General features: G+C 42.6%; 1 protein-coding gene across 3 annotated transcripts in view; it reads left to right on the top strand.

Moving 5' to 3' along the window:
* The window catches only part of STX17 (syntaxin 17), a 252,011-nt gene that overhangs the window by 160,420 nt on the left and 71,850 nt on the right, over window positions 1-19,741 (top strand). For all 3 annotated transcript variants that reach the window (XM_073630647.1, XM_073630645.1, XM_073630646.1), the window contains 2 exons: window positions 17,285-17,379; window positions 18,456-18,506. In XM_073630647.1, the coding sequence (XP_073486748.1) occupies window positions 17,285-17,379; window positions 18,456-18,506 (146 nt within the window). The remainder of the gene's footprint in view (window positions 1-17,284; window positions 17,380-18,455; window positions 18,507-19,741) is intronic.

Raw genomic sequence — 19,741 nt, 5'->3', positions numbered from 1 at the left:
GATCTGTTCACAAAAAATGACAAATAATAAATGCTACAAAAAGTTCATAAATAGTCCAGTACTCCATAATTCAATGTGTTTAGTGAAAAGATGATGCTCCAACTTTTCCCACATGCAAATTCAACCAATTGTATTGCAGCTGAAATAGTCCACAATGGAAAGTGTGTCATCGCTGTGCTGTATATGTGGAAAATTGTCCGATTACTGAATCAAACGATCCCACCAAGAGATCATATGCTTGTGAATGGAAGAACCTCTGAAGACAAGTGGTCAGCCAGCTCCAGGGAATTTATTCAGGCTTATGGTGCTCCTTAATCTCATTAATCACATCATGTGGTTATAAAAGATAATGGAAGACACTCAGTGCATTAATGCGTATAAAGCTGGTTTATTTATTAAAAATTGCACTTCAAGGACAATGAATTTGAGTGACATGGAATAAAGTCTTGCACAGCCGCCTGCAGTGCGTCCGCACTAGTTGACGTCACTTTGCTAGCTCCAATCCAACGCTATTCCTCTCAGAAGGCATTGACTGGGATGAAGACTCCTACAATGCCACACCACTCTGTTGGTCCTCAGTTTTTTGCTAGTGTCCTGAGGTAATGGACCTCCTTTCTCCTATGAAGACATTTTCTTGACTAGTTTTCTTTATTTCCCTTTTATTTCATTTTGGATATTTCAGTTAATCCTTCACCACCTTCCACCATATCAATAAAAGCAGTGCATCTAGATTGGTGTAACCTTGGTAATATATACACACACACACACATTATATATATATATATATATATATATATATATATATATATATATATATATATATATATATATATATATATATAAATTCTCCTCCATCTCCCCATGCCCCTCTAGGCACTAAGAAACCTGACACGTTTAAAGAGACATTCCTTATTCAGGAATTCACAAAAAAGTGGATTATTCCAGTAGTAGATCCAGCCTTAAGTAAACCTCTTCATTCGATTCTGCAGACAGAAAATTTGAGACACTCTTAAAGGCTCTCTTTGCTTTTCATTAAAGGTCCAGCCCTGCAACTGGCAATTTCAATTTTAGTTTGTCAAAATGTAGCTAATTGGACTAGGGCAGTGAACATTTAACAGAATACTGTATTCTAGGACCGATTTCTGGCCAAACTTACAAACATTCCCTTCCGCCTTACTTTTCTATGTTGATCCCCTAGAACAAGTGATAACACATTTGATGCACTTGACATGTTCATAAAAGAGGTTTTAGTAGGAGAAATCTCCAAAAAACCCCTCCTCAGGGATTCTTCTACTCTAAACATAGACGCCCCTTTGCTCTCCCCAGGCTTCATCTTGAAAGCAAAAAGTTAGCCCTTCCTTTTAGCACAAGACTTGGGACACAAAGTCCAACAAGTCAACTCCAAAGCCTTCTTCACAATGAAGGGATACCCTCACTCGGAAGAGTGGTGGAGCGTCTGTTACAGTTTTCATTCCTCTAGGTCACAGATGTCTCATTGGTTCATTGGTTTCAAAAGGGTACAAAATTGTTTCAATCTCCCCCCACAATTTTTTTCTACCCAACCAGCCTATATCTGCTCCAAGACAATCAGATTTCAGACTGCCCTGAACCACCTTTTGTCCTAGAGAGTGGTTGTTTCAGTCCCTCTGGAGCACAGGTTCAAAGGACTCTGTTCTAACCTGTTCATGGTACCAATACATAGTGGAGGTATTTGTTCTAGTCTCAACTAAAATCCCTGAACCAAGTACCATCCTCTTCCAAAGTTTCACATGTAATCTGCAAGGTCAGTAATTGCATTTCTGAGATAAGGGAATATCTGGCATCAATAGACCTTCAAGATACCTAACTACATATTTCCGTTTAGCCTCCTCATCAGCACTTTCTTTTAATTTGTTGCACTACTATTCGGCCTGTCCCCTGCCTCCAGAGTATTCACAAAGGTGCTTGCATCTCTACTCACTTTCTTAAGAACACAGGGCATCCAGGGCACCTAGACGACGTTTTTCTGAAAGATTCATCTCCTTCAAGACTATCTGCAAATGTCCAGAAGACTATCAAGGTTCTTTGAGGCCTTGAGCTGGGTAATCCATTTTCAAAGTCTGCCCTCCAGCCCTCATCTAGAATAATTTGGCCTCATTCTGAACATGGCCCATACCAAAATGTTACTTCTGGCAAACAAACGTTCCTCTCTAAGGTCACATGTTTTGGACCTTAAGATTAAAAAGATATTCCTCAGTCAGATTCTCTATGACGGTCCTGGGCCTTATGATAGACTCATTTTAGCCTGTTCCTTTCCCTCAGTTTCACACAAGCATAACAAGCACAAAAGAACAAACACACAGCCCTTTTCTAGATCTTTCTATGCTCTTCTTCAGTCACACAAGGAGCTCCCTAACTTGGTGGATTTCTAACCGAACCATGAAAATGGGGAATTTATTTCTTGCATACTCATGGAGGGCGGTAAAGACAAATGCCAACCTCACAGGCTGGGGAAGAGTTTTGAAATCTCTTATGGTTTTAGGCAACCTGGCTCCAAGTAAAGCAACACTCCCCATCAACATCCTGAAACTCAGAGCAATAAAACAACATCAGTGGATCCCACTTTTTCTGATATACCTAATCAGGGTTGCAGTCAAACAATTCTACAGCAGTTGCTACTCTGCCCGATTAGTATTGCTCATCTACAGACATTGCACCCAACCGTAACAGTAAATTATGCTCAATGAGTCTCACCACTCCTGAATGAACAGCAGCGAACAGGGGAACTGTATGTGGCAGTTTGAGTTGCCGATGCAGCCCTTATCCTCCCTTTGTGGATCAAAAGGATCAAGCTTCCATTTAGTATGTTCCAAAGTGTCGACTGACTTGGTCAACACGGGCTGGTTACACCACAGCTGACATGAATGGAGAAGCGGTGGCCGGCATCCACTTCCAGGCGTGATGACGTCAGAACCTCTTCATGTTTTGCCCGCCAATCAGCGTAGGCTTTATATGTTATTTTTGTACCATATTTAATAAATTAATGAAGTTAAGCCGCCTGGTCCGGAGGTGACTTTCATGTTGGACTTCCCTTATTCCAGTTTTTCTTTAGTTGCAGTTATATTAGTTATGTGGACCGCACCTAAGCATATGGTGAGTCAGTAATTGTGTATAAATGGTTCATCAGTGGTTTTCCTCTTTTTCTTTTTCATTTGCTCCCATTTTTGTATATTAGTTGATACTCAAACGTAGGACATTATCTTTCTGTGTGTCCTGCTCCACACACCCCAAAGAAAATTGCTTTCTATTGTCTGCCTCTGTTTTTGCATTGCTGACAGGGTTTCGTAAAGGACACCTTGCTTCTAAGCCCAATATTGCTAGGTGGATAGGACAACTCCTTGTAAGGGCTTATGCTCTCAAAAGGTAAGGTACTGTACCTCCAGTTCCTGTATATGCACACTCCATCAGATCAGTTGGAGTTTCCTGGGCTTTCTGATATCAAGCATCTGCTTGTCCAGTTGTGTAATTCTGCCACCTGGTTTTCAGTTCATACTTTCTCCAAGCTTTACCAGGTTAATGTCCAGGCCTCTGCAGATGCAGCCTATGGTCGCAAGAATCTTTCAGTTGCACTCTGATTTGGGTCTTTGACCTTTTGTGTGTTTTGTTTGGCATGTTAGCATTGTTCTGTTTGCCTTTCTATTGCCCAATCCTTTGTTTCATTGCTCAGGGATGTCCCAGGGTCTATAATTATCCAGCATACAGTGGATATCAAAAGTCTACACACTCCTCTTAAAATGTCAGGTTTCTGTGATGTAAAAAAATGAGACAAAGATAAATCATTTCAGAACCTTTTCCACCTTTAATATGATCTATAAATAGGGTGGATTTGATTTAAATCATGATTAAATCACTAGCAAATAGGCTTGGTTTATATCAACTCAATTTGAATCATAATTTTTAAAGAGCAACAATCATCTCTGTCCCGCAAGGACTCCTCCTCTGACCCACTGTTGATCCACCAACAGTCCCATTCACTTTAATGGGACGGCTGGTGATGCGGCAGTGACACAACAAGGTGAAGGACGTGGCGGCTGCAGGTGAGTGGATGCCCGCTAACAGGCGCTGCCATGATGGATCTGAAAAGGCAAATGCTCTTAAACCGCTTGAAAAACCAGCCTTCATTGTACGTCGGCCGCTTTAATAGCTCTAGGGGGCGTGCCCTAGACGTCAGTGCCGATGTGCCTGGCCGGTGGCCACGGTGTCCACCGGCAACCTGCGATCTCTCCACAGAGAGCCAGAACGGGGATCTGTCAATATAAACAGATTCCCGTTCTGACGGGGGGAGAGACAGATCTGCTGTTCCTAGTGATTAGCCAGTTCCATCTCCCCACAGTTAGAAACACCTCCCAGGGAACACATTTAACCCTTTGATCGCCCCCTAGTGTTAACCCCTTCCCTGCCAGTGACATCTACACAGTAATCCGTGCATTTTTATAGCACTGATGGCTGTATAAATGTCAATGGTCCCAAAAAATGTGTCAAAAGTGTCCGATCTGTCGCCACAATGTTGCAGTCACGCTAAAAATTGCACATCGCCACCATTACTAGTAAAAAAAATGTTTAAAAAAAATGCCATAAATCTATCCCCTATTTTGTAGACACTATAACTTTTGCGCAAACCAATCAACCAATCAATATATGCTTATTGCGATTTTTTTTTTGTAGAGGAATACATAATGGCCTAAACCAGGGGTCTCTAAACTACGGCCCGCTAGAATCTTTTTACTGGCCCGCAGCTGGAGTCCTCACACTCACTGAAGGGACGGTCTCTCTATCGGGTTGTGAAACCTGCAATGCATACTCCGCCCGGCAATATGCAGCACAGGTCTCCCAACCACTCCCAGAGCTTCCACAATGTGTTACTTGCTAGGATAGGCTTCGTCTCCTTGCTTCCGCCTCGCTGTTACCATTGGTGTCCTTAAGCTGTATATTTGCATACAGCGGGGTGGGAGCTAGGAGGTGCAGAAGGTCTGCACACTGTACAGCAGAGAGACTGTGTTGGGGAGGAAACAAATGTACGGACGGTAAGGGATTGCTTCTGATTTGGACACCATCCTGTGTCGAGGGGTGGTGGCTCTGTTGGGGGAACAATTATGGGGGAGGGGGTGACAGCTGTGATGGGGACACAGTTGTGAAGGGGGATGGTGGCTGTGATGGGGCCACAGTTGTGAAGAGTAGTAAGAACACAGTTGTGAAAGGGGATGGGGACACAGTTGTGAAGGGAGATGGTGGCTGTGATGGGAACACTGTTGTGAAGGGTGATGGGGACACAGTTGTGAAGGGGGATGGTGGCTGTTATGGGGACACAGTTGTGAAGGGTGATGGGGACACAGCTGCGGGGGGATGATAGCTGTGTTGGGGACACAGTTGTGGGGGGAGGGTCATGATGATGAAACAGTTTTGGGAGAGGGTGATGGCTCTGAGGGTGAAACAAATGTGTGTGGGGAGGGAGGGGGGCTCTGATGGGGTCACAAATGTGCGGGGAGATTCTGATGGGGACACAAATTTGTGGAGAGACTCTAATGGGTGATGGGGACACAAGCTTGTGGGGTGGCTATGATGGGGACATCATTTTGCAGAGGAAAGCTAATGGGGATACAAATGTGCAGGGAGACTCTCATGGGAAGACATATGTAAGGCATGAGACTATGGCATTTAGGTATGGGCAAACGACACAGGTGCACCATACAGCCAGACAAATTGTATTCAATTCCACTGCTGCAGATTTATTTATAAATGTTTTTTTTTTTCAGCCTGCATGTGTAAAATATATTATGTGGCCCTCAAAGTGAAAAGTTTGGAGACCCCCTGGCCTAAACTGAAGAAATTATTTTTTTTTATTCATTTTTTTTATATTTATTATAGCAAAAAGTAAAAAATATTGGGCTTTTTTCAAAATTGTCGCTCTTTTTTTGTTTATAGCGCAAAAAATAAAAAACACAGAGGTGATCAAATACCACCAAAAGAAAGCTCTATTTGTGAAAAAAAAGGACATCAATTTTGTTTGGGTATAATGTCGCACAACAACGCAATCATCAGTTAAAGCAACGCAGGCAAAAAATGGCCTGGTCATTAAGGCGGCAAATCCTTCCGGTCCTTAAATGGTTAAATGTAAGGACTTATTCTTGCTGGTAGCTAGAATCTTTAATATTTGTAAACAAAATGAAGGTTTCCTATTTAGAATAATAAGCTGCAAGGTTAGTAAAACGGCGATATCGGAACCGATTCAATCATACAGTTTGCAGTGTACATAGATTTGCAAAACAATGGATAAAGGAATATATTTCTGAACTTTGTTTTATGTCATGGTTACTGTGAAATTGTGTGAATGCATAAATGCAGTGCATGTTATCTCATGTTGCAGAGCTTGGATTCATTGAATGAGTTTACTGAAAATATAAATATTGCAGAATATACAGTGTCATGCTACATAACTACACTCCATTTCATGCTGAATAAACACAATTAATTAATATATCTTAAATAGAAATGAAATGATTTATCTTTGTCTCATTGTTTTACATCACAGAAACCTGACATTTTAACAGGGATGTGTAGACTTTTTATATCCACTGTATGTCTTGTGCTGTAGATTAAGATTAAAGGAATTTTGATTTACCTGTAAATTTCATGCCTTTAAATACAGTACAGGACAAGGTTGGAGGGTTGGGTAGGAGGAATCCCATCGTAAATACTCCTAGGTCTTCAGAGCCTAACTCCCACACAGGCCATGGGGCCCAAAGCCAAAAGTCAGCGAAACCCTACAAGTGGGGGCTGTGTTTAAAGATGGGTTTTCGAGTAGTTTGTGTTTTCGGCATTTGGGTGCTCAGAACACCTCATTTTAGCTCACTGGCTTACTCCTTGTGTATGCAATCCTCTACATGTGCCACTGATTTCCCCTCATGTGCTGCTGCACTGAGCATTGTGTCTTCCCAGGTGTTCCTGAATTCCTCACACACTGTGGGATGCCCTGTTCCCTTACAGGTGGGAATTTTGCATTTGGTACTTTTTGGTAGAGGGATTTCCAAATCTTTACTGCTCTAATAATAAAGAACCATTTCCCCAATACTGTTATAGAGTATCTCACAAAAGTGAGTACACCCCTCATATTTTTGTAAAATATTTTATTATATCTTTTGACAGCACTGAAGAAATGACACTTTGCTACAATGTAAAGTAGTGAGTGTACAGCTTGTATAACAGTGTAAATTTGCTGTCCCCTCAAAAAAACTCAGTACGCAGCCATGTCTAAACCGCTGGCAACAAAAGTGAGTACACCCCTAAGTGAAAATGTCCACAGGATGGACGGTGGGAGTGGAACCTTTAAGAGTTTACTTTCCAGATTAACCAGAAGCTCATTGGTTGCTAGGGCACAGGGTGGTCCTAGCAGCCAATCACTTGCAGGTTAATATGAAAAGTATTTCCATCCATCCAGTGCTGAGCTGTGCCTCCTGCACTTGGTGCATTCCTATCCTATCCTCCGCCCAGAGGAGGTGACAGGGAGAGAAGCATGGTGGATTTTTAGATTAAAAACTAGATCGCCTCAGGGGTTAAACCTGAGGTGGGATCTGGATTTGCACTTACATTAAGCATGCCTCTCCCCAGAGCCTCCTCTCTCTTTCTCTCTTTTCCTCCTCTGGTGTCTTTTTCACATACCTGAATTATTATTTTTATTGTATTTTTTTACTTTTTGTATCTAATGTTTTTTGTATTTCATGGTGTGTTTTAATCATGTATATGTGCATGAGTGCATGCATGAGTGTGTGCACACATGTACTTATTATCACTCTAAGGTGTGTGACAAATAGTGGCATACATATGGATCACCCAATATGCAATATAGCTGATTCCCCTTTTTTGGATAATTGCCTGTAGTCAATTAAGACAATTAATGGGTGGAGCCAGTGATCCCTGGAGCTACTATTTATTTTCAAAGTTTCATGTCTGTAATGTGGTTATGACTAAGGCCTTATAGGCTGAAACGCGTCAACTGTTCTTATTTGCGTTTGGTCACTGTGGCTTGTCAATAAATATTATACTTCTTAAGAGCAATCACCGGAGTGCGGATCATCTTTTCCTCATTTACCTACTTAGCCAGCGACAGGATCGAGCACCTGGGATCTCTCTCTTTCTATTTGATGTATGGGTAGTAGCACTGACTTTTTTGTTTATATTCTGCATTCCTACCCTGCCTCCCACTCCCTGCGATGTCTTGAGAATGACAGCGGCAGTGACTGGGAGATAGAAGTGGCTCCTAAATGGCGCAAACGTGTCCGGATGAGACAACGGCTCGGTCCGCCATTTAGTGATGCCAGCTGTAGACCAGTGCACACTGTCCACTGTTACATGTTACCTACAGCAGAATACTGCTCTTTTTACATTTGCCATTGCACAATATTCTAAGCCCAGTAAAACCAGTAACTGTTTTGTGTAAAACCCCAGCAGCAGGATGTTGCTTTGAGTGCTTGTGTTAGCATGGTACTGGGCACTATACAAATTACTAAAAATTACTAAAATGAAGGCCTTGGGTATGCTAATAAAATGGTGTGCAAATTATTTTGGTATTGAGTAAACCAGAGCATACCACAACATTAAAATTTGGTCTGGTCACAAATGTTTGATTACCTTTGGTCATGAAGGGGTTTAAGAATTTTGTTTTTTATTATGGCTATATTGTAATTGAGAGGAAATCCCTAAAAAGTGAGTTGAATAGAGTGATCAACCACAAGGAGAAAAATGTAATTCTCCAAATTGTTGCCAACATCCCAAATTTATAGAAGGAACCCTCCCAAAGGAGGAAAAGGGAACACTTGTACCCCCCGGTACATAGGGACTTTAAAGGCGAACAGTCATGATATTATTATAAAAGCATATTTATTTAGAAAAATTGCTTAAAAAACATAATACTAAAAACATAATAGTGATTTGTACAAAGCATTGAAATACATCTCATTTTACATATGTTTTATTTTCTATACATTCCAAACTGAAACCTATTTTCTCTGTGGACCTAACATGTTTCAGGACAAAGTCCCTTCTTCAGAGGTGTTTTTGTAGGAGAAACAGATGGATGTATTCTGAAAAACAGGCAAGACAGATTTAGACATAGGCATTACCCTCAGCGTGGCTATCGCAGCACATTATGGGCATCCAATATACATACTGATTTGAAGATATGTGCAATATAGCAGTGTATGTACAAAAATGTATTTTCCTTAGGAATTTGGAATGGACCTCTGCCGCCAAATATCCATCAAAAGGATGATGGGCCCCGTCCGTGCCCAGGGAAGCCCACACAAAGGTCCCACAATAGGACGACCAACACGGCAATACCAAAAAAAAAGAAAAATCCTACAGGGATGGTAAAAATACTCAGATTGTAAGCACTGCTCAATACAGTGGGGCTATATATAAAGAAATATAAAATAAAACAGAGAAAGTAAAGCAAAAAGAATTACCTATGAATGAGCAAAAACTCTCCTAGTACTGAAGACTATTTTGATTTGGAAGCATTAAAGGTGATATACACCTATGAAATAGTTAACATGGAGGGGAACATCCCCTCATACAAAGCACAGACCAAGGAGAGGAGAAAAAGAAAACCCCTCATCTTGCTCCTGATTGCCATATTGAGGATATGCTTCCAAACAGTCCAAGAGAGGAGGACAGAGCAAAAAGCCAAACATAGCAAAGAACATCAAACGTTCCTAGGTACATGTTAGGTCTACGGAGAAAATAGGTTTCAGTTTGGAATGTATAGAAAATAAAACATATGTAAAATGCGATGTATATCAATGCTTTGTACAAATCACTATTATGTTTTTAGTACTATGTTTTTTAAGCAATTTTTATAAATATGCTTTTATAATAATATAACTGTTCGCCTTTAAAGTCCCTATGTACCGGGGGGTACAAGTGTTCCCTTTTCCTCCTTTGGGAGGGTTCCTTCTATAACTACAAAGTGAGTTAGACATTTGTCTTGTCATAGCTCTCAGATTGCTTACGAATCTTTAGTGGGTCCTAAGTTAATGGTGAGCCACACAAAAGGGGGATTTACTAAAACTGGTGCAGACAGAATCTGGTGCAGTTGTGCATAGTAACCAATCAGCTTCTAACTTCAGCTTGTTCAATTAAAATAGAACTATAGGCAAAATTTTTTTTTTTCATACTGGATAGAGTAACGGAAGGCAATAACCCCCGTCCAATCCCCCCCCCCCCCCCCCCCATCTGTGTCCGATTGCCGAGATTTACCCTCACTTCCTGTCCCATAGCCAAACAGGAAGTGAGAGGAAATCCGTGCAAATTAAAAGAATCCACTAGAACTAGTGTCCCCATTTTAAGATTTCTCCGCTATTCGTTTTCTGGGGACAACCCAAAATGTGGGATTTTCTTTTACTTTCACTTTCAATGACAATGCTAAACAGGACAAATAGAGAGAATGAATCTCCCTAAGGCTGGGTTTACACTATTGCGAATTGGATGTAGGTTTCCCTACATCCAATTTGCATAGCAGGAGATTTTGACCGGCTCACAGGAGTCCTGTGCGTCTTCTGGTCTGTTTCGGGTCCAAATACAGCCAAAAATTTGGGCTGAAATCGGACCTGAACCGGAGAATGGAGATGCACAGGACCCCCTGCTGTGAGCCGCTTCGTGCTTTAGTGTGAACTCAGCCTAATGGAGCACAGACAGCAATAAAGACCTGACAGGTAAACCTAGTTAATCACTCCTAATAGATAACCATCAAAATAAATATGAAGTGACTTCAGTGCATAAACCAATTGAACATTACTGGGTGTAACCTCAAAGTGATACTAAAGGTTTGTTTAAAAAAAAAAAAAATAACAAACATGTCATACCTCCACTGTGCAGCTAGTTTTGCACAGAGTTGGCCCGAACCTCCTCTTCTAGGGTCCCCCGGCGGCTCTCGGCTCTTCCCCGCGCTCTCCTGGGGGGTTACCTTGCGGGCACGCTCCTGAGTCCAGCATTCGGCGTCCATAGAGGCTGAATGCAGGACTTGGCCTTGCCCCCCCCGGTGCCTGCGTCATTGGATTTGATTGACAGCAGCGGGAGCCAATGGCTGCGCTGCTATCAAACTGTCCAATCAAGAGCCCAGAACCCCCTGCAGAGAGACAGTGCGTCCCCATGGGACAAGTTCCAGGGTTCAGGTAAGTAAAACAGGGGGGGGGGGGGGCTGGGGGGGGCCGGTCACTGACAGGTGTTTTTTAATTCCTATGCATTAAGGTGAAAAAACATGAACCTTTACAACCCCTTCAAGGCTAAAAGCAATCACTCTGCCCCTAGTCATCCAGCGATCACCACACTCTTCACACTGTGTTAAATAAGCAGCAATAGAAAAAAGGTGTATGAACATGCAATATAAATAATGATCCAAAACATGTAATAAATGTGATCCTAGTGCATAAATAATAACTTGTGTCTCAAGGCTGGACACCTAACACACAAATCTAAACAACAATATAATGGTGCATGTCCATTGATACAAGTTCTTATATAAAAAGTTCTTTTTGTGAGGTAGCGCACAATATCCCTGCACCCTTAGTGGTGATTATTCATAATATAGGTGACAATCTTGCTCCCACATCACCTCCGTGCTCTCTAGCCTCTCACCTCAGGTAAGTATTAAATCAGCATAGCCTATGGTTCCTTGGATGGTGTACTGGCGTGTAGTCACCTCTTGGGGTCCTCTATAGTTGTTTCTGATGATCTGCTCTCACATATGTTGTGTATCTGTTTTCTCCCAGGGGGTTCCCTCTAATATCCTCTCAGAGGGGTATATATAAAGGAAGAAGAGCACTCTCGTAGTGACTTAGAATGAATGTATTAAAATCATAACATCATACAGTGCATTCCACATTAAAAAGCCAGGTAACGCCGGAAATCCACGAGCTCCGAGCTCGTTCCACAATCACGTCACTTCCGGTATGCCTCCTCTCACGCCCTAAGTGTTACATCACGGTCACGTGACTTCAGCCTATTCTTTAATTTGGTTTAACTATACCCCCCTCTCCCCTTCCTTCCCCCTTCTCATGGTCCCCTGAGGGTAGGAGGCGATTGACGCCCTGGACATTTGTTTACCGCAAGCCACCACCCGATGCGATGCCCGGGACATGGATCCACAAACTTATATCCTTTTGTCTCCTCCATGTATACTATCCTGGAAGCCCTGTGCCAGGAGTCTCACTCCTCATGCTGCTGCATGTACTTCAGCAGATAATCGCCCCCCCTAGTTACAGGAGTCCTAACAGACCCCGCTGTTGAAATTGTCACCTGTAATGTATGTTTTGCAACTCAAGCACTGTTTCCCTGGCCTGCCTGGCTACATCAGCTAGCCCCCGGTGTAAACCCAGGGCGCTGTCGGTCCAGACATGTCAGAGTGTTAGTTCAAGTTTACTTAAAGTTTTATTGTTGGTTGACCATTTTGCAAATGATAACTGAAAAGAAGAGTTATAAATGTTGGTATTCAATCGGTAACATCATGTATGGGCGATGCACTGGGGCCCTATTTGCAGTTGTCCTCCCCGGGCCCCCCGTGGATCGCTTACCTATACTCTGTCCTCACCGCCCCCCGGATGGCACCTTGATTGTGAGGTGGACTCGTGCTGTTGGGTGCAGCCATGGGCTGGGCTGGTGCGGGCACTGATAGTCTAACTGATGTGTTATGCCCTACTTAAAATGTGTTACCTGGAATGTGCGTGGTATTAGAGCCAAGCCGAAAAGAAATGCGGCACTATCATATCTTAAAGCACAATGCTCTGATGTCATGGTGCTGGTGGAAACCCATCTCATGGGCCAATTAATGCTAACACTTAAGGAACCCTGGGTGGGATGGCTGTATTGAGCCCCCTACACCGCAAACTCCAGAGGGTTCGCTATCTTAGTGGCTAAAGCCGCACAATTCACACTGCTGACACTCAGATCTGACCCCCAGGGAAGGTTTCTATTTTTACACGCTAGAATTAACGGATTTGAACTCCTAATACTAGCAATATATGTACCACCTCCCTTCCAATTTAGCGTATTGACAGAGGGCTTGACATTTATGTCCCAATTTCCGACTGTTCCTTCACTGTGGATGGGCGACTTTAACAATGAGGTCGATAGGGATCTGGACAGATTGACTATGACACCCCCCACTAACCTCACCCATTCCCACACAAGATTTGGCAAACTCCTTAAAGAACTCGCTCTGGTAGACACATGGAGACATTGCCATCCCCAAGACAAGGTGTACTCTTGCTGCTCTTCAACACATAACACTATGTCACGAATAGACCTAATTTTGATATCCCACTCCCTTCTACCGCTCCTTGGTGATGTGGGTTTTAGCCCTCGTATCCTTTCTGATCATGCCCCTTACTGGATCGAGCTTCGACTTGACTCCCCCCCCCCCCACAACCTATGTCTGGAAACTTAACCCCTTTCCTGGCATAGAGGGGGCTGGAGACGAGTGGGAATTCTTTTTTCAGTCCAATAGGGACTCAGCCCCATTTGACACAGTTTGGGACTCATTTAAATCCCACGCCCGCATGATACTCTACCAGCGCATCTCTAGATATAGGAAGACCTCCTCACAGGTGGTCCAACAGGCAGAACAAAAACTGGCAGATGTAGAGAAAATTTCCTCTAACAATCTATCACCTGATACGGCTGACCAACTGAAACTGCAGGCCCAGGTGGTAAACAGTCTCCATTTTGAAAAGGCTGAGCGGAAAATCTTTTACAGTAAGCAGAGGATGTACGAATGCGGAGAGCGGGCGAGGCATCTACTAGCAAACCTGGAACAAAGACCACCTACTGTGGTCTCCCTACGAAATGCAGATGACATTTTCATCACTGACCCTGACAAGGTGGCTGGGGAGTTTCGCTCTTTCTTCGCATCCCTATACTCATCTACTACGAACAAGCCCAGGGAGGAGGTGGTGGCACTCTTAGCCGACATTGCCCTTCCTACACTGTCCCAATCCCAATCTGAGATGCTGGAAGCTCTCATTTCTAAGGAGGACATAGTCGAGGCAATGTCCTGCCTTAACCTATCAAAGGCTCAGATGGTCTTCCCCTCAAATTTTACACAACTTAAAGCGAAACCCTAGTCCCCAAATTATACGAATTATTCCCCCATATATTCAAATCCAACTCCTTACCTAAATCGTTGAGTGGAGCCTTTATAGTACTCATACCCGGTCCTGGCGCTGCGATTGAATAAAGCGATCCTCTCCCTGATCCATCCGGACCAGACCGGGTTTATGCCTGCAAAAAACACGGCATTTAACCTGCGCAGGCTATATATGAACCTGAAGGCTACACATGACCAGATAGGATCCAGAGTTGTGGTGTCTTTAGATGCTGCAAAGGCATTTGATTCTGCAGAGTGGGAGCATCTCTGGGAATGTCTGACACGGTTTGGAATCGGGCCCAACTTTACCAAGTGGATCCAACTCCTTTACCAAGATCCTAGTGCCAGGGTGTTGGTCAATGGGAGGGTCTCTGGCGCCTTTCCCCTTTTCAGGGACATGCGCCAGGGATGCCCATTGTCCCCCCTGTTATATGCCTTGGCAGTGGAACCTTTGGTGTCCTCTTTACGTGCACACCCAGGAATCAGGGGCCTGCAATGAGGACATTTGACAGAGACAGTGAATCTATACGCAGACGACATGCTACTTTACTTAGAAGCTGCTGGCCCTTCCCTAACGACAGCACTAGAAGTAATACAAAAATTCGGAAAATACTCAGGCCTGAAAATCAATTGGGACAATTCCCAGGTCCTCCCCCTTGATATCGGCGCCCCCACGGAGACACAAGTCCATGAAATACCTTGGCATAATCACCTGCTCCCTGGACGAATGTGTCAAACTGAACATAGATCCACTATTCGTAACCCTAAAAACGAAGACACAGACGTGGGCTAAACTTCCCTTGGGAGTAATGGGCTGCATAAACCTAATCAAAATGGTTTTACTTCCCAAGTTCCTATATGTACTATGGCATGCCCCGGTGTACCTGAGGATTTTTAAATCTATAGAAGCCATTCTAAATTCTTTTTTGTGGGGCAAAACCCGACACAAATTATCTTGGCAGGTGCTGAAGAACCCCACCGAACTAGGAGGCGCAGCACTACCAGACTTTAATTTGTATTATCTGGCAGCGCAACTGTCCCATTTCTTCTGTCTAGATAAAAATGATAAGGACCATTATTTGGCCCTTGTCTGCTCCCCATACACACATATACATACCCACCCTTTCCAGCTTCTACTCAGGGACCCGACAGATCCTTGGGTTTTGGGAAGCCGAAAGGGACTACTTTATAACCACTGTAAAATATGGGAAGTGGTAAGACGCAGGCTCAAGACCCCCCCCCTACGCATTCGCTGACACCCCTCTGGGATAACCCAGGCCTAAAATAACTACTAACAATACCAGACCATAAACTTTGGATTACTCAGGGTGTGATGAGCCCAAAAGATGTATTTTGGGGCAATATTCTTAAGTCGTTTCAACAACGCCAAGATTAATTTAGTCTCCCTAATTCTATGCACTTTCGTTACCTCCAGCTCCGCCACGCCTTACAGGCTCAATTTTGTGATGACCCCCCTAACCTGGAACAATTGGACATTCTAAACGCAATAACTGGGCCAGATTCTTCAAAACGTATCTCAATATTTTACAATTCTCTCCTTTGCCCAACCGGCACAACATTCGCCTACCGCTTAAAAGACCACAGGACTGGGGACTTGGGGGAGAAGGAGGATGACGAATGGGAGGATGCATTAGATACGTGTAAAAAAGTCTCTCCCAAGCTCTCAGACAATCTCACACAATTATACATCATACATAGGTTTTATTTGACCCCTATATGGCTGGCTAAATATAGAACCGATTACAGCCCATTATGCCCTAGATGCGGTAGCTCCACCAGTACCTTCTTCCATATTCTTTGGTCCTGCCCAATAATACAAGACTACTGGTCCCGCATAGTGAAACTCATACATGACAAGATGGGGTCTCCTAAACAATGCTTACTGGGAGTATTCCCAGAACCAGACTGCTCATAGCACGTAAATAGCTTAGGGCGCTACCACCAACACTTTAAGAATGGATATCTGCATGGAATAGTATTCTTCCCTATAAAAAAAGAACTCTACGCCCACAGGGGATGCCCAGCCAAATATGGGAAGATTTGGGACACTTGGCTAGACACTGCATCCATGTGCGATACGATAGCCGAATGAACCTCCTTATTGTGAACAAACCGCATGTTGAACGATCTCTCCCTATAATATACTTAATGAGTTGGAATACCCACGATTACAGATCAGAATATTGTTTGTGCATGACAACAGACCTTCATGAGTTCTGCGGTGTATGTCATCTCCTTTTCTTTATGTTATTTTGTTCATTGATTGTAATACCAATGTCAATACCCTGTAAACATGTACTTTTCTCGAATTAAAACCAAGTTATTTGTAAAAAAAAAAAAGAGGAAGAACTCTTCCTATTTTTTCCCCTTCCCCCCTCCCCCGCAAACTAAACGCATAATGTGCTAGTGATGCCTGTATTGATGCCTACGTCGTCCCTGCTGCAGGCCGCACCCATTTTTGCCCATCTTCCTCTCGGGGCTGCATGCGTGCGGGAGCCGCAGGTCACAGGACTGACTCCTGAAGAAACAGAAGAAACATCCTTCAGAGCGCATGCTCCAATGACATCATTGGTGCAATATACAGTAAATATCTCCTAAACGGCACACATTTAGGAGATATTTACAGTACCTATAGGTAAGCCTTATTTTAGGCTTACCTATAGGTACAAACAACAAAAGAAGGTTTACAACCTCTTTGAGCTTTGACAATAAAACCTAGAATCTGGTTACTATGCACAGCTGCACCAGATTCTGTATGTACCAGTTTTAGTAAATCTCCCCCCATTGTGTCAGCTAGCAGCTCTCATAGAAGGGTGTTTATAAAGGTATCTCCAGCACGTGACAATGTTTATATACAGATTGTGAGCAGAAATGCGTTATTCTGTGTCTGTGTTTTTAGTTTTTCACTCCTATCTTAAATGTTGTTGGCAAGTAAGATAAGATAATGCTTTCCATTTTTTGAGTACAGGAAGAGCAGACCTGGCACATGGGTAAAAGTAGTCAGTTTATTTTGCCAGCAGTTTTGTGGGGGTGTTATAGGGTTTCCCTGGTTTTGGTGTTCACTTTCTAAATGGTATACTTTCTCTGTAGGTTCTTGTGTAAAAGATTCTGAGAGCCAAATTGATGCACAGTTTTTAGAAATCCAAGATCAGATTGCCTCAGAATCCTGGAATATGCTGGAAAAGGTACACATTCAACGCATATCCTTTTGTATTTTGTTTACTTAAAACTGCCATTTTTGAAAAATCCTTTATTAAAATTTTTTATCGAAATACAAAAGTACATAGTGGGACAAAATAAACACATCATCCGTGGAAAACACATGGAGGGTGTGAAATGTCAAAAAAAGGCACATAAAGATATGACAGTACCCAGGCATTGTTACAGTGATAGGTCAGAGTAAAATTAAAGCGGAGTTCCACCCACTTTTACAACTTGGTCTTAAAGCAAAGAAAACCCCTCCACTCTTCGTTTTGGGATAACAGTCTACGGTTTTCTCCATCATCTACCACCAGCAAGAGATAAGTAAAGGTTTGGAGATGAAGTTGATGGGATACTTCTAATGTGGCCAGGCAGGATTCCACTGATTCCTGAGAGTGTTCCAGGGCAGATACCCGGGAATCAATGCGAGTAACTGACTGACTGACCTGCTCTATTTCTCATGTCGAGGGTCTTCGATGTGGGCCTAAAGTCTATATCTGCTTTGAAACTGGCAAAGAGTTCTCTGAGTTCATTGCCAGTTATCCCCACTTGAGTGGCTGGGAACACGTGGCTTCATGTGTCTGAGAGAGCTGGGGCAACCAGCAGGCTAGGAGTTGGAATGGCACTGTGAGCGGGAGGGGTGGAGGGAGAGAGCAGCACATCCCTACCCACACTCCTCTCCTGTGGCTCAGGGTCTCGTGCAGCATGACCAGGTTCCCGGGGGGGCAGCATATTGGGAACAGATGTCAGTCTTGTTTCCAAAGTGTGTGTGTGTGTGTGTGGGGGGGGGGGGTTAATAAGTCCTCAATAAGTTCTTGCTGGGGTTTAGAGACTTTCTTGCCCTTTGGCATCTTGGTGACAAGGTCAAAACTGTATATTGTAGATGAAGTAGATTTCACAGGAAACAGAGCTGTCTAGGGACATTCTTGGCCTTGCCCCCAAAGCTGCCATTTTTCATATATGTATTGTGTGTATATTATCTGATAAAGCAAGGATCTTAGGCTTTTATTTTGCATTTTGCATTTTTAAAATTTGTATTTTCTGTTAACTTTCCCATTAGGATTTACTTGACCTGAATGACATGGTAAATGAATTTTCCCACCTAGTACATGTAAGTATGCAGTTGTCTCACACTTGAATTACAATTCCCTGGAATTTCTAGTTTCCCCTGTATACAACATGATTAGTCAATTGCTAAGTAGTAATCACTTTTTGTTGTGCTGATTGAATGCTCCGTGAAAAATGGAAATATGTGTCAGTGACACATATACATAAACACAGATGACAGAGGATGTAAATTGATTACATTTTATTGTCATAAGAAGGAATAATGTGATTTGCATCTACTAATTGACAGTAATATTTTTACTACATGACAGTCTAATATAGGTACAGATAATACAATCAGTATATGCCACATTCTATCAGCCAATACCTGTTGTAAATTCATAAGTTTCCTTTGTTCACTGCACCTGTAAACATGAAGAATAAATAGGAATATGGAACTATTCAGGTGGTTGCTTCAATATTTACATTTTTGTACCAGATAATAATAGATGCCTATCAGTAAGGGGGAAACAAAACCCCATAATGTGCACATTTATGTTTTCCTAAATCTGCTTTGTTAGTATACTTCCTATTTGAAGGAGTGTTATTAACAGCTACCGATCGCGATGAAGAAGTTTAGAAAGAACATTACCAGTGTATACAGTAAGGACTACTGCTGGGAATTTTAGAATATTCTAATTTTGGCACCCTATTTCCTGGAAATGGAAAAATTTTAATAAATACCAAAAAAGCATTGTGGGTATTTACATTGAGTACATGGTTATTTTAAACATTGACTTAATAGAGCGTGGTTTTGCTAGTATTCTTTTTGTGTCACTTTGGATTAAAATGATAATGTGGGCTTTAATGCTGGCGTAGTGCCTTGCTTTCCATCAGCACCTAGAAATGTATCTACTATCAGGTTCTCAACTCCTGTCCTCAAGACCAACTAACAGGCCAGATTTTAAGTATTACCTTGGGGAGATGCAGACTAGAATACTGCAATCACTGAGCAGAAAATTATATCACCTGTGGTGTATTTCAGTTATCTTGCAAACCTGGCCTGTTAGTGGGTCTTGAGGACAGGGTTTGAGAACCACTGACCTAGAAGAATATCACCTTTGTTGCAAAGAAGCTATGTGGTGGAATGTATGTGCTTGTGTGAGTGTATATGTGTGTGTGTTTAGAGCCTTCCACACTGGGTGGGTGTGTGTGTGTGTGTGTGTGTGTATATATATATATATATATATATAATCAGTGTATTAAAAAAAATAGCAATTTATTATACTTGGGTATTGG

This window comes from Aquarana catesbeiana, linkage group LG05 (assembly GCF_042186555.1).
Source record: "Aquarana catesbeiana isolate 2022-GZ linkage group LG05, ASM4218655v1, whole genome shotgun sequence".
NCBI lineage: Eukaryota > Metazoa > Chordata > Amphibia > Anura > Ranidae > Aquarana > Aquarana catesbeiana.
Note: the sequence above shows the minus strand (reverse complement) of the source record. Positions and strands in the feature narration are given on the sequence as shown.